At 44.0% G+C, this 14,229-nt stretch overlaps 1 protein-coding gene across 14 annotated transcripts in view; it reads right to left on the bottom strand.

Moving 5' to 3' along the window:
- The window catches only part of EPB41L1 (erythrocyte membrane protein band 4.1 like 1), a 210,985-nt gene that overhangs the window by 74,332 nt on the left and 122,424 nt on the right, over positions 1 to 14,229 (bottom strand). For 10 of the 14 annotated variants that reach the window (XM_088480592.1, XM_088480590.1, XM_088480587.1 and 7 more), the window contains 5 exons: positions 11,950 to 12,138; positions 10,043 to 10,186; positions 8,297 to 8,461; positions 6,099 to 6,141; positions 5,817 to 5,892 (listed from right to left, as the gene is read on the bottom strand). In XM_088480592.1, the coding sequence (XP_088336718.1) occupies positions 5,817 to 5,892; positions 6,099 to 6,141; positions 8,297 to 8,461; positions 10,043 to 10,186; positions 11,950 to 12,114 (593 nt within the window). In that variant the 5' untranslated portion in view covers positions 12,115 to 12,138. Of the gene's footprint in view, positions 1 to 5,816; positions 5,893 to 6,098; positions 6,142 to 8,296; positions 8,462 to 10,042; positions 10,187 to 11,949; positions 12,139 to 13,795; positions 13,844 to 14,229 lie in introns of those variants that run through there. The other 4 variants (XM_088480595.1, XM_088480594.1, XM_088480597.1 and 1 more) reach the window with 2 other exon arrangements.

Here is a 14,229-nt window from a genome sequence, read left to right on the forward strand (position 1 = left end):
ACAATTTGAATTGGGGATAATGTATTATAAAGGGAATTACTGTGTGTGGCATAATGTATTATACAGGGCATTACTGCATGTGGCATAATGTATTATACAGGGCATTACTGCATGTGGCATAATGTGTTATACAGGTTATTACTGCGTGTAGCATAATGTGTTATACAGTGCAATACTGTGTATGGCATAATGTGTTATACAGGGCATTACTGAATGTGGCATAATGTGTTATAAAGGGCATTACTGTGTCGCATAATGTGTTATAAAGGGCATTACTGCGTGTGGCATAATGTGTTATAAAGGCCATTACTGTGTGTGGCATAATGTGTTATAAAGGGAATTACTGCGTGTGGCATAATGTGTTATACAGGGCATTACTGCATGTGGCATAATATGTTATAAAAGGCATTACTGTGTAAGACATACTGTGTAAGGCGCATCACTGCACATGGCAATTATTTACCACGAGGGGAGAGCTTGAGGGAAGCCCAGCACCTTCGGAAGTGCTGGGCACGCCCCACAGTGTGATGAATTTCCGGAAGCGCCATCTAAAAAAAGTTATTTATTTATTTATTATTTTTTTTGGGGGGGGGGGGGGGGCGCAACTGGGAACTTTCGCCCTGTGCTCCACAATGTCTGGAACCGGCCCTGATTCCGGTGCCGGCATCCCGTCCCCGGGTTCCCAAAGGTAAGTACCGGGGTTAGGGGGAGGGTTAGCGTTAGGGGTAGGCACTAGGGAAGGATTAGGGTTAGGCACTAGGGGGGAGGGTAAGGTTTAGGGTGCGTGAAGGGGAGGTTGGGTTTAGGCACTACGGGGGAGGTTAGGGGCAGGCACCAAGGAGGGAGGGTTAGGGTAGGGATAAGGGGAGGGCTAGAATACCTACCAACAAAGTGTCAGTATTGTAACCCTGACGAGATGCCGGCGTCAGGATTCGGACCGCCGACATCCCAAACGCCGACATCCCGTGTGTATTCCCGCAGCCCCCTAGTCGTACATAATTGTAAACCACATTTGCGACGAGAAAGAAAGATGCAAATTATGGAAATTTGTGCATGCGCAATAAAAACTAAAACTTAAGACAAAAAAAAAAGCTAATTGCTTTTCCATATGAATAAGGACCAATAATTGTAAATTACCTCTATTAGCTTTAAAATTGTAGTATTTGCTAAATGTGAGCTTTCCTGCTGAGCTCTCCCATAGAGGGGTATTGTATTATATTTACTAAACAAGAGTAAAATACAAAAATCGTTTGCTTCCATTGGATGCCATTAGCCAGGAACCTTTAATACACTACACCTTTGATTTGCACCAGTGCACCGCGATGGCACTCACGAACAGATTCTGGGCAAAATTTACTAAGCAGTGAGTTCTAAACCCTGGCGGATTGGTGCGTGAGTGAGAGAGATTTCTCTCATCTCACTCGTAAAACTCGGGTGAGATAGCAATCTCAAATCAAATAACCATCGGGCCAAATCGGAAGTACTTTTCACCTAAAACATACATCTCTCAAATTTACCAAGAATCGGGATGACAAGCTCGGGTGAGAGCGAACTCTCTGTCAAAATCACTTTTCAAACTCTCAACCCCCTGTGGTGCGAGATGGTCAGAAACATACACAAATCATTGTGATTTGTGTATGTTTATTTCTGTAGGTTAAAATCGGGTTAATTTCTTAAAAAAATTATGTGAGGTCCCCCCTCCCCCCCAAAGACTAACCAGCCTCGGGCTTGTCAGCCTGTCCTGGTTCTTAATTTACAGTAAATAAAGGGGTCTCCCTCTCCAGGGCACCCCTGGCCTAGGCTGATAGCCCGGGGCTATCCCCGCCACCCTAGGGCGGTGGGGTGCCGGGTTGATGGTGTATGTGTAGTGTAAAAGAAAGTGTTAAATATTGTCTTTTGTTGAGGAACAACACGTACCAGCAAGCCTCCCCCCGCATGCTGGTATTTGGAGAACCACAAATACCAGCATGCGGGACATTACGGGCCCGCTGGCACTTGTAGTTCCACAACCAAAGCAATACGTAATAAACACAACATACACCGTGACAGTAACATTTTATTATAACATACAGTACATGCACACTCACACTCACTATCACACATACTCACCTATCCATGGGGATAGCCTATTGCACGGATGTGCCGATCTTCTATACTAATCCTGGTGACTAGGGAATCCCCAGAGCCGCTCACCTGTGGTTCAATGTGTTACATACACACACCTCAGGAAGCAGCACTCTGAGGAAAGTACCCCTTCTCTCCATTTTATTTTTTCTCATATCTTCACTCACTTTGTGTCCTATATATAGTTTTTCATATTTATCTCTGGTACAGGCACTCTCATTGTGCAGGACATAGGAGAGCGATTCTACACTGAATCGCTTCATCAGATCCGCACTGTGTATGTCCTGTTCAACAGCAGATGTCTATGTCTTACTTCTATTCCCATGCACATGAAGATTTCCGCTCACACGGTGTCCAATGCTTATGTACAACACCCTGCAGCAGCCATTTCTCCCAAGCGCAAGTGGAGAGACTCATATCTCTATTTTTACTATCCTGCTGTCTATCACACCTCGATTTAGAATTGTCAGCAAATATAACATTCTTTTATGTCAGGACATTATATGTACTTGTTGATGAACATATATGGTTTATTCTAAGACACTCATCTGATTTATCAACTACGATAAACCATCTAACTACAGACTATATGGTATAATTAACTGTTCAATTAGATGTTCACACATCAATTTATGCACCTACTAGCTAATCACTTACTTAACTGATTACCAGAATACAACTGTTACTCACATGATTTATTTGCCTAGACAATCCTTTGTTTATGTACTATACCATTAGTCTTCTGTATTTTCACGTGATGATTTCTCACAGGTGGAATTTATTCAAAGGGACAGCTCAGAAGAATCACTGTTAATTATGTTTTATACCTGTATATAATTTTTATATTTTATGCTCTCGGGATAGCCCAGGATAATTATTGTTAATAATGTGTTATACCTGCTCATAAATGTACTACATTGATACTCCATAGTACCCCCACATGATGATGTCCCATATATGTAATTGATTTAAAGGGACTACACAGTGGGAACCACCCTGAACCTCAGGGGATTAATCAAGTAGCTGCCGACATCTACATTGAAGGGTGTATATTTATGTATCTGCTCATCCCTTCACTACATACTTTCGCCATTTATTTGACCATAATGTCTTAATTAGTGTGTCTGACCTACAAACTTTGGATAATAGAGATTGGAGACACACTGTTGTCCCTATCTTTTCTCAGTCACCCACCTCTGGGCCTATCTTGGCCCAGATTATATGTTTTGTCCGTTTTGTTTGTTCAGTGTTTTGTTTATAGATGTCTTTTTTTTTACATTACCATACTATTTTATCACCATATGAATAAAAGTTATATTTTATATTACATTCGTAGTAGGTTGAGTGCCCCACAAAAGAGAGTACACTTCCCTCTTTTTTGCTGTCTCATATATATTTCACTCTCACGGGCGCACATCCACCGAGAGATCCTATTGGATCTGATCCACGCATTGCATTTATTTGGAATATACCTACTACAGCAGTCCAACCAGTGCTTAGGATACCCTCCTCCCTTTTCCCATGTACATTTCAATACATTTTTTTCCCTGTAAATTTAAGAACCAGAACAGGCTGGCAAGCCCGGGCTGGTTAGCCTTTTGGGGGGGACCTCACGTAATTTTTTTTACAAACATTTAAACCTTTTTTACAAGTCTTAACACACAAGCAGCCAACACATATCTCACTGATATGTGCAGGCTGCTAGCTCGGGAGTGATTTGCAGAGAGAAAACACTGCAATCTCGGGTGAGTAATCTCCTGCAAAACGAGATATCTCGTTCTGCTTCACCATCGGCCAACTCGTTTAGCCTCAAATCGCCTGTTGGTAAATTTGGTAAAAAACAAGGGATTAAATCGCCCGAATTTTGGCGAGTTCCAGCGAGATTAATCTCCTTGAAAATCGGGACCATCTCGAATCTTAGTAAATTTACCCCCAAGACTCAATGCTGAATTTACTAGGCGAAACCAACAGTAACCAAGCCTCACTATTGGTGGGACCAGAGCCAGACCTTATTATGCAGATACAGGAGTCTGGCATGCCATTCAAGTGTACATTTAAAGGTACACTGTACAACATCTTTACACTTCTCTGCAACAATTCTCTCACCAATTTCTACATTATCTTCTTCTGATACAGTATTGCTATACTGCATCTTACCAAGTGAACAAACCCTAGAAATACCCATAATAAAGTAGCCCCAACTACTCTTCACACTCCACATCGACTTTGATGTCACACCTGACACAGTCACTAAAGTAACACATCTTCCAGAAGGTTCCACACAAACTCCCAGGAAAACGGGCCGCCCCCTCGGATCTCGCTTCCCTTTCCTCTGAAATAGGCTTGGCTCTTTCTTTTGTTCCACCTCCAGTGGGTGAGAATGCAAGTTACACCAATGTGCAGTGACGGATAGGGTTATGAGGTGAATCGCATCATTATGCCTCTTCCTTCACAATAAAGAGAAGTAGAGGCCAGGAGGATAGGTCCACAAAGATGATGTTACAATTATTTACTTTTTTATAATAAAATAGATAGTTTTTCTGATGTTTTCTTGTATGTTAGCATTTAGGCAGTTTCCACCAGAGCTTATATCCCAGGATCAATGCAAATATGGAAAGATGTCGTGTTTCCTCAAACAAAAGTCTCTGGCCATTTACTATACCAATGCAATATTAAATGGCATATTTATTCCGTTATGTGGCTAACAGGCAGATATTTTGCTCTAGTGGAGCATAGGTACACATCTTCAAAGCGTCACAATGAATCCAGCTAGTGAGTAAGTGTTACTGCAGCTCTAAGCACTGGATCGAAGAGCACAAAAGCAAGCGAGGGTGTGTGAGGTCACGGTGTCTCCTAGCAACTGATATATATTTCTAGTATATATACAAAGAAAATACAAATTCTTATTCTGTCACTGTATCTATGATTCGGTAAGACTATAGCTAGGCATTATCACAGCCATCTCTCATAACCCTTGAATTGTAAGCTACCAATATGACAAATACAACATAAAGAAGTACACCTACAGCCAGAGACAATTCATTCACAAGGCGATCTATCCCCCGCCGAGGGGTCCGGATTACATTAGCCTGTTTTATGTGACCTTTTGGGTTTTTTTGTACCACAGAAGGTGCAGAAGGGAACCCATACCAGTATCCTAAGTTCTCATGGGGACTTTGGCGGCTATACGTATAGTCTGTACACACTGACACAGATATATACAGTATTTCTAATGATAGAAACAGAGATGTACAAGCTGATCCAGACAGGTTCTCCCTTGTACACACATAAATAGACATAGGCACACTAACAGAGCAAGTGCTAGCTATGGATGACATTTGGCCAGTTTGGTGGCTTTTCCCATTTGTGTTTTATGATATTTACTAAAACTAGAGGAACATATGCACCTTTGTATTTACAAGTCTGAAAGTCCATATAATATGACACCTACCACTTTCACAAAAATCAATAGTTAATATATTACCAATGGACTGAAAGCAAGCAAGGTTCCTTTTATGAGATTACTTTATAGAACACTATAAACCAACATGAATTGTATACAATGCCCGAAAAGAAAAATGTCCCAGTCGTTCAAGACACCCCTGGATGAGTACCATCTGAATGTCTAACTAGTTCCACAGTCAATTTCAGACCCTAGCACAGTTATAGTATGCCCACATTGTGCCTCTCACCTTGTAATATCCTCTGTGAGTTGTGCTGGATCAGGAGGATAAAACTTCACTGTGAAGCCGAATGTCCAGGGACCGCCTGAAGAAACAAAAAGACAGTAAATAAGAGGAGTGGGCTGGGATCAACAGTTAGACAAGGAGTTATAAAGAATAGATGGACAGATGGAAAGGAAAATGTTATAGGTGAAAGAAAAAAAAAAAGCGGTGTTGCAAAATCAAACAGTTGTCCAAGAGACAAAGAGACAGTGAGAAGAAGACACTGCCATCTGTGAGTTACGCACTCACTTCTGATCTGTTTTTTTATTTCCTTGGAGGGATCCAGCCAATTCTGTAAAACCAAAGTAGCAAGGTTAGTATAGAAGAATCACACAGCTGCTTGCAGTTTGGGGTTATTGGCAAAACTAAGCAGTCGCTGCTCAGAGAATCTTGGTATAAGCTGGCCAAACACATGCAGATTTGGTAAATGTAGTCATTTTATTTGGCTGACTGTTGCACTGGGTGTGACCACATGCTGACAGATCATAACTAATCCGTTCAAAAGTTGGATTGGAATTGAAAAATCAGCTCGTGTCGTCGGCTGACCCAGAAGGGAAGGGAAGTGCAGAGGGCCCAGAGGCTAAATTTCAATCAGACAGTCAGCGAGCGCACCAGTCGCTGGATACAGCGTAAGCAAACCTCAAAAATGTGATATATTTTCTACACAATGGAGAACCCAGTATACAGCTCTACCTTTGATCCGGCTTTTAAACACAATTTACTGATTCTCCATTGAGAGCTCACAGAGCCTGATTCAGAGTTGTATGCCATGCCGATGTTTTTGCTAATGCACATTTATCTAAGTCTAAGTCACACTGCTCATGCGTCAAGGTACATTGGGTAGATGTATGATAGCGGCACTTAACGTGACGCTATACCGCTTCCTGTTTCGCCTCTTTACCGAGGCAAAGCAGGAAGCACTACCGATGAGATGTAAGAACATCTCATCGGCCGGAGAGGGGGAGCGTTAACTCCCCCCTCCGGCACTACCCGCTAGAGACAGCAGCGCATCAGCCTAGTGCTGATGCACTGTGTCTCTGTCCCGGCCGGCTCTACTGAGCATGCGCAGGATCTTGCAAGTATTGCGAGATCCCCGCGTGCAGCCCTGGAGCCGGCAGCAGCCCCAGGCAGGGACAGCGCTATCCCTGCTGTGGGGATAGGCTAGCGCCAGGCTGTACCAAACGGTCATGCGGTATGACCGTTCGTACATGGCCCTGCCGCTCGGCGCTGCTATCTTGTAGATAGCAGCGCCGATAATGACAGGGGCACATAGCGCCCCTGTCATTTACTGCCCAGACCCCCGATCATACATCGGAGAGAAGCGGTATCAGCGCACATAACGTGCGCTGATACCGCTTCTGGGCTTCATACATCTACCCCATTACCGCATTAGCACGTTGAGAGTCTTTATTCGCAGTGTGATTGACAGGCAAGGAGCGTTTGGGGGAGGCAACGGGGAGTGACGGCAAAAAAAATGCAGGCGTGTCTCAACCGTTTAAGGGGCGTGTCACATCCTATAGCTGTGATCCTAGCGTTCCCTATTTCTGAAGGGCAGAAAGCACCCTGCCCCCCAGCGCGGCGCCCCGCTGAGACAGCCTGCGGGTTTTGTCTCCACCCGTGGGTCACAGTGTCCCGCAGGTGGTCAAAACAGAGGCACAGAGGTCACCGCCGGTGAATGGATGCCGGGCACGCCCCCGGGAGTGACGAAAAGGGGACACGTCATAGACACGCCCTCTTTCTTTAGCCACGCCCCCTATTAGGGCGCATGCAAAAGTGCCCTATCTCTAGGTCCGGCGCCCTGCCTGCTGCCGGACCTAGAGTGAACACTAGATCCTATATGCAGAAAACATGGCTCCAGCGTCCCCGTTACGGCATCCATTGTCAGTAACCATAGACTTTCTCAAGGAGTCAATGTTTGCCTGATCTGCGTCTGATGTTGTGTATGTATACGCAGTTGTGGACAGCTGCAATGGCTCAGGTGGGCGTATCAGTACAAGCCCCAGCCGCTGCTACATTAGCATATTTTCGCATATTCACAGCTATGAAAATTGCAGCTGCGAGAGCATTAGCGTACAACTCTGAATCAGGAAAATACAGTAGATCATTATTTTTTAGTCTGTTTAAACTGTGATCATCATTAAGTCAACACAGCTAAGGACAATGTACTACGATGCATGTCACAGTGACCATGAGTATGTACCCATAGGATGAAGTTTAGCCCTGTGGGGTCCAGTCTACTGCTACATCCAACTACAACTATCTCTGAAAAAGATGATCCTGACATTAGAGTTTTCTAGAACAGTCCAGACATTGGTAAATCCACCTCTAAAACTTGTTGACCCTGGTATTAGTACATCCTGGCATTAACACAATTATTTGCAGGAGGGTGGATACTGGCATAGTTCAGTAATCAGTAGGAGGATAAATCTTGGCATTTGGGATCATACCATTAGTGTAACCACATCTGAAGAGATCCTGACATCAGTAGCCGATTGTGGAAGGATTACCTTCTGACTGTCGGAGTCACAGAATGTCAGACCAAAGTAATCTTTCTCTAGGAGATTGAGGTGATCACACACTGTATCAAACAGGACCTGCCCCCTGGCATGTTTCTAAAACACAGAGAAAACACCAGATAAAAGTACTATCACATGCATTTGACACACTGACTGTTAAGATATTTGTCTGGAGGCTTTGGGGTAGATAGATTTACTCAAGATTCTAAAAATGAAAAGCTGAATCCAAGTTTTACCGAATTTGGCAGCGATGGTTACAATCTACATATGCTAAGTTGCTGCCGGATCAGCATACTTTACATAGACTCTAAATTTTATGTTATGTATATTGTTTGGAAGTTAGACTATGGTTGGATCTTGCTCAGTGCTGTTTATATATGATTATCTAATGCATATTGGGAATGGAGGTTTCTACATTATGTGCCCTAACATTTAAATGTTAATGCTCTAGCATAAAATATATTGTATATTCTGTACTAGATGATTTGATACTATTCTGCACTGAGGGCCTGATTCATCAAGGATCGCTGATGTGATCACGGCTGCACTCGCACGCAGTTCTGTTGCAAAAGTAAGCTAATAATTGCAAGCGCAAAGCACTCGCACGGACAACATGTAGATGCCCACTTCCCCTCTCGCACATACGTAAAACCTTGCAATACATCCAAAACATCGGTAACATCGAAGTACATCGGAGCCTCTCGCACAATTACGGCAGGTCAGACCTTACTTATAAATTGCTAACTTTCCTGTACGCAGTGAGCACTCAAGCTGCATATGCCATCGCAGTGGCTAATTCATGCATGCCCCTGTAACAGCGCTCAAACGCACTAGCACGCCTGCATTTCTCCGACAACCCCCCTGTCACCACCCGCAAACGCTCTCTAACTGTCAATCACTCTGCGTGAATCAGGCCCTGAGATTATTCTCTTTTTTTCCATATACTTATACAATATGTTTATATATGCTGTAAATTTTCTTTTTCTTTTTCTCTGCTATGCTCTGCAATTTGCGAATAATATTATATGTTATTTATATTAGGTGTTCTTTATTCGTGATGGATATGTTCTACGATTTTGATGTGTGATAATTATTATTTTTGTTTGTTTTATTGTTATATCGTACTGTTCAATTGGAAAACATTTTCAATAAAAAATACTCAATTTAAAACAAATTGTCTAAGGGGTATATTAACAAAAAGTGAGACTTTTTAGAAGTAGAGATGTTGCCTATAGCAACCAATCAGATTCTAGCTATTATCTTCTAGAAGATGCTAGTTAGATGTTAAGTAGAAGCTAATTGGTTGCTATGGGCAACATCTCCACTTCTAAAAACTCTCACCTTAATAAATGTACCCCTAAAAATGAAAAATTGAGCTATTGCCCATGCCAACCAATCAGATCCTAGCTATCATTTCTATTTTGCATTCTATAAACCGATAGACATAATCTGATTAGTTGCTATGGGCACCTTGTCTGTTTTAGAAGCTTTAGTAAATGTACCCCTTTGTCTTATAAGTGTAATGCCTCTGGTACTTGCACATCAGGTGAATAATGTGTTTAGGTGAAAATATCACATGGAACAATTTCCTACATTTGAACTAGAAGTAAATGTTGTCAATGCATAAAATTCTCCTCCAGCTCTCCAGTTTCCTCAGTAATTCCCCATGCTTCTCACCTCCACCTCACACTCGTAGTGCGAGGAGTCCAGCAGTGTCACCCTGCAGAGCGCACTCTTAGGTTTCCTGGAAAGTTTCTGTGGTGATCTCTGAGTATGGGAAGGTGTTGTTCTGTCGGGTGCTGCATCAAGCCTTTCATCATCCTATGATTCACATTAAGATAGAAAGTGTCTAATCAGACTGTGTAATATAACCCTACAGTTTAAATATCAACAGTGCAGTGATCACAGAATAGCTTGCAATGAACAGTGGATCAGTATGACCAGCATAAAACAATATAAACCAACATAAAACAATATAATCCAACATAAAACAAAAAAAGATTAGAATGTAACAATAATTAGGAAACTGCAGAAACTTATACCCCTTATCCACCGGCCAAAATACCCGGGTTATTGCCGTGTCAACCCGGGTAGCGTCTCAGTGGAATAGGAGCCTAGGAAAAAATCCTGGGTCGACTGACCCGGTATTTCTTTCCGGGTCTCGAGCAGGGTTTTACGCAGGTAAAACCCTGGTCAGGCTCAGTGGATACGGGCAACCCAGGTCTTCCGACCCAGGACCCGTTTACAGCATGGTGATTGGGTGCTATTCAGAAGCTGTCCATGACAGTTGTCACTGGAGAGTTAGAGATTGCAGTCTCCGCCTATGGTCCGGATCTTCATATGGGGAGGCTGAAATCTCTTCCTGCCCATCTCCCCAGTGACAGCTGTGATATCACACAGCCTTCCGAAAGGACACCCCCCTTCCTCGGGAATGACCCCATCCCCTGGTCCACTTCAGTCTAGCGTTCAGGGGAGAGTTGGAGTTTCCGGCACTTGGTGATGACATCATCTACAAGTTCCGGCACTGCACCCGTGTGTTGTGTGAAAGGCGCAGACCCGGGATAGTGCCAGGTCGGCGCCGCAGTGGGTATGGAGTAAATCCCGGGTCTGACCCGTCTTGGAACCGTGAGCCTGATTCAGACCCGCTCGCGAGCGCCGAGCGCTCGCAAGCGGGTCGATGGTGCCCTAGTGCACATGCGCACGAGGGAGCTCCGTCGTGCGCATGCGCAAGAACCGCATAATGAAGGCCAAGCCGTCACTATGGGTCTCGCACCAAAGGGGGCATGCTGTCGATGGTGAGTGACAGCACGCCCCCTTTGGTGGGCGTTGCTGCCCAGACGGAGGCGTTCCCATGGGAACGCCTACCATCTGGGGCCAGCGCCACTGACATCCCTAGTGATGTCAGTGGGAGTGCTTTTGGCTCTGATAGAGCCAAAAGCACTCCTGGGCTTGCGGCAGCGAGACCCTACCACAGGGTCTCGTCGCAAGCCCGATGGTCGCTATGATCTTGACCATCGCAACCATCTTTTTGGCCGCTCGCATAAGCTGTGGGTGGTCAGGAGGCCGCTCCAATTTTAGGTAGGAGGGCCCTGATTCAGAGCGAGCGCTCTTGTCAGAGCGTCCGGCTCTGAATCAGGCCCCGTGTTCCAAATCCCGGGACAGACCCGGGATGTTGGTGGAAAACGGGTATAATACAGCTGTGATAATAAAAGTCAACAAAAATTGCACAACATAAATGTCTCAAGCAAACAATTGTGACACATTTTCCATCAGGTAGATTCCTTTATTATGCATTACATGATGGGAAATTACAATACCGCATCAGTAATGGAGCAAAACGATGCTTTACGCAAAGTCCAAACAGATTAATAAGGATGTGTAAAATCTAGTTTGTGTGCAAGGTGTTGTTGAATAGTTGTTCAAGTGTTAAAAATGGATTTTGCCCCTAAGTTTATATGTGCAGTTTACGCATTTTCAGTGCAAACTCCAATCTGTATATTTCTACACAAGTATGTAATTATTTCTTTAATAATCTAGAATATACAGGTGTGCTTGTTTTTGCAAAGATCTGATTTTATACTCACTTCTACAGGTCTCCTTGGATTCTCATTAGCTCCTGACCGGTCCACATTATTAGCAGGTGTTTGTGGAGTGTCAGGTGGGAGTAGCGCAGGATTATGTACTCCATCTTGGGCAGGTCCGTCTGTTCCAGAATTTAGTTCCGTTTCAGCCCCCACCTCTGTGGTCATAATGACTTCTCAGACTGTTGTAGGCTGAAAACAAAAGAAAAGTTGATCATTTATTAATCAATGTACATAATGTATAAGACTCATGCTGTGCCAGTCTCCAGTCAGTCATATGATAGTGGTTTTCACACCAGTCCTCAAGGTCCACCAATAGCAGAATATGGGTGTATTCATAGAGCACAGAAAAGCCCCGTTTTGTGGTAAACAGTGCTTTTCTCTGATTGGTGCTATTCACAGAGTGGGTTACCGTGGAAAAGTTCATTACTTCTCCAGCGTCACCTACGCTCCGTGGCTGAATCACATCGCCATACTGTAGTATGGTGAGTGCAATTTATTGAAGGACGAAAAGCTGAACTTTCCGCTTCTCCTGTGTGTTGAGATTCGCCATCCCTGGCGTAGTCTGCACACCATGACGAAACCAGCAGGGAAGCTGATCACTTCCCTGTGTTTCTGTCAAGCTCCCGGACTTCGCTCCGCCCCTTTATTTCCCAGCTGCCCCTGCTGTGGCTTGTGCTCATTCTCACAGCACTTCAGGCAAGCAGATGGCGCATGCGCAGAAAAGAAAGCACACAGAAGCTGCGATAAGGAAAAGAAAAAAGACGGGATTGGCAAAGAACCGGATACCGGATTGCAATGGGGATAAAGTAAATCTTCATGAATAACAACATCAAAAAAAGAATACAGTAATAGGGGCCTGAGTCAGCATGGAACGCAATTGCAACCACGTACGCAGACCGGCCGATTATTGCATACTGTGCATGCATCGCACTACGCGTGCGAGGCTATCACACTGCGATTACGCACACAGACAGGAATCCATCACAGAGTGAGTGACGGGCTGTGAATGTTAGGAGGTAGTGACGGGAGAGTGGTTGCAGAAACGCAGGCGTGCCTGTCCGTTTGAACGCCGTTGCATGGACGTGCATAAATTCGCAATTGCGACAGCATATGCAGCTTGCGTACTCACAGCGTGCAACGAGACTTTCAATTTCTGAGACAGGTTGGATCTGCTGTAATTGTGCGTGACGGGCCGTTGTTCTCTGATGTTACCGATGTATACGCAGTACTGCGAGGTATTACGGATGTGAGAAGGCAGTAGAGGGCGTCTCTATGCTTGCTGAGCGGTGGCAGACATTAGCATATTTTCGCAATTTCATTGCGTCAGATTACGCAACTGTGATCGCAAATTGCGATCCGTGGTGAATCAGGCCCGGAATACGATGTTTAGTGATAAGTAAAACCAAGACAGTGTACTTTTACATAAATAGAGCATCATTGTTTACATTGTGGTGGGTTATTCCTAGATATGATAGAAGTGAACCTACCCTGTAATAATTCTGCATGTTCTGAGCATGTCCTATACTGTCTCTTACCCCAAGTTTGCACATAAAAATATGTTTACACCCACACAGATGTCTCTGCATGGCTGATTGGGGGTGTGAGGGAAGAGGAGCCCCCACCATTTTGGTCTGATTAATGCATACTGCAGTCAGAGCTTTACAGGCTGTGTGAGGCCCGTTACCTCCTATAGACACAGTACAGTGTGCAAGCCTCTGCACCACCCTCCCCCCATTAGCTCTGTCTGCATCCCCCATCCTTCTTCATTCACCTTCTTTCTTTCTCTTATCATCCCACCTCCCCCTCTTCTGTCTTTCTCCCAATTATTTTACTCCTTCTCTCATACCTCTACTCACTACATCTCTGCATCACTGTGTGGCTTGCGGCATGAGAACACGACATTCTGGGGTGTGAGGTGAGAGAGTGGACACTCCTTACACCACCACACAGATCAGGCCAGTATAAGGCAGCTGTGACAGGAGAAGGAATTACTGTGACAACAGTGTAATAAAATAAATCCTCAAAGAGCTCCTCTAAATGTAATGATGCCAGATTTACAAAAAAAAAGAGAAAAAAAGAAGCATTGCTGCAAAAAGATTAACCCCTACCACTGTTGTTTTGTCAGCCTACTATATTTCTTCATTTTATACACTGCTGTATATTGCTATGAATAATAAAAGTTACAGTAGACTATATAGTAATCATATGAATGAACTATGCTGTAGAAAAATGTGTTTATACAGGACAAAGAACGCTCAGTTCACTTCAAATAGCTACACC

The sequence above is a fragment of the Taudactylus pleione genome, unplaced genomic scaffold, assembly GCF_031769625.1.
Source record: "Taudactylus pleione unplaced genomic scaffold, aTauple2 ptg000256l, whole genome shotgun sequence".
In the NCBI taxonomy this organism is placed as follows: Eukaryota; Metazoa; Chordata; class Amphibia; order Anura; family Myobatrachidae; genus Taudactylus; species Taudactylus pleione.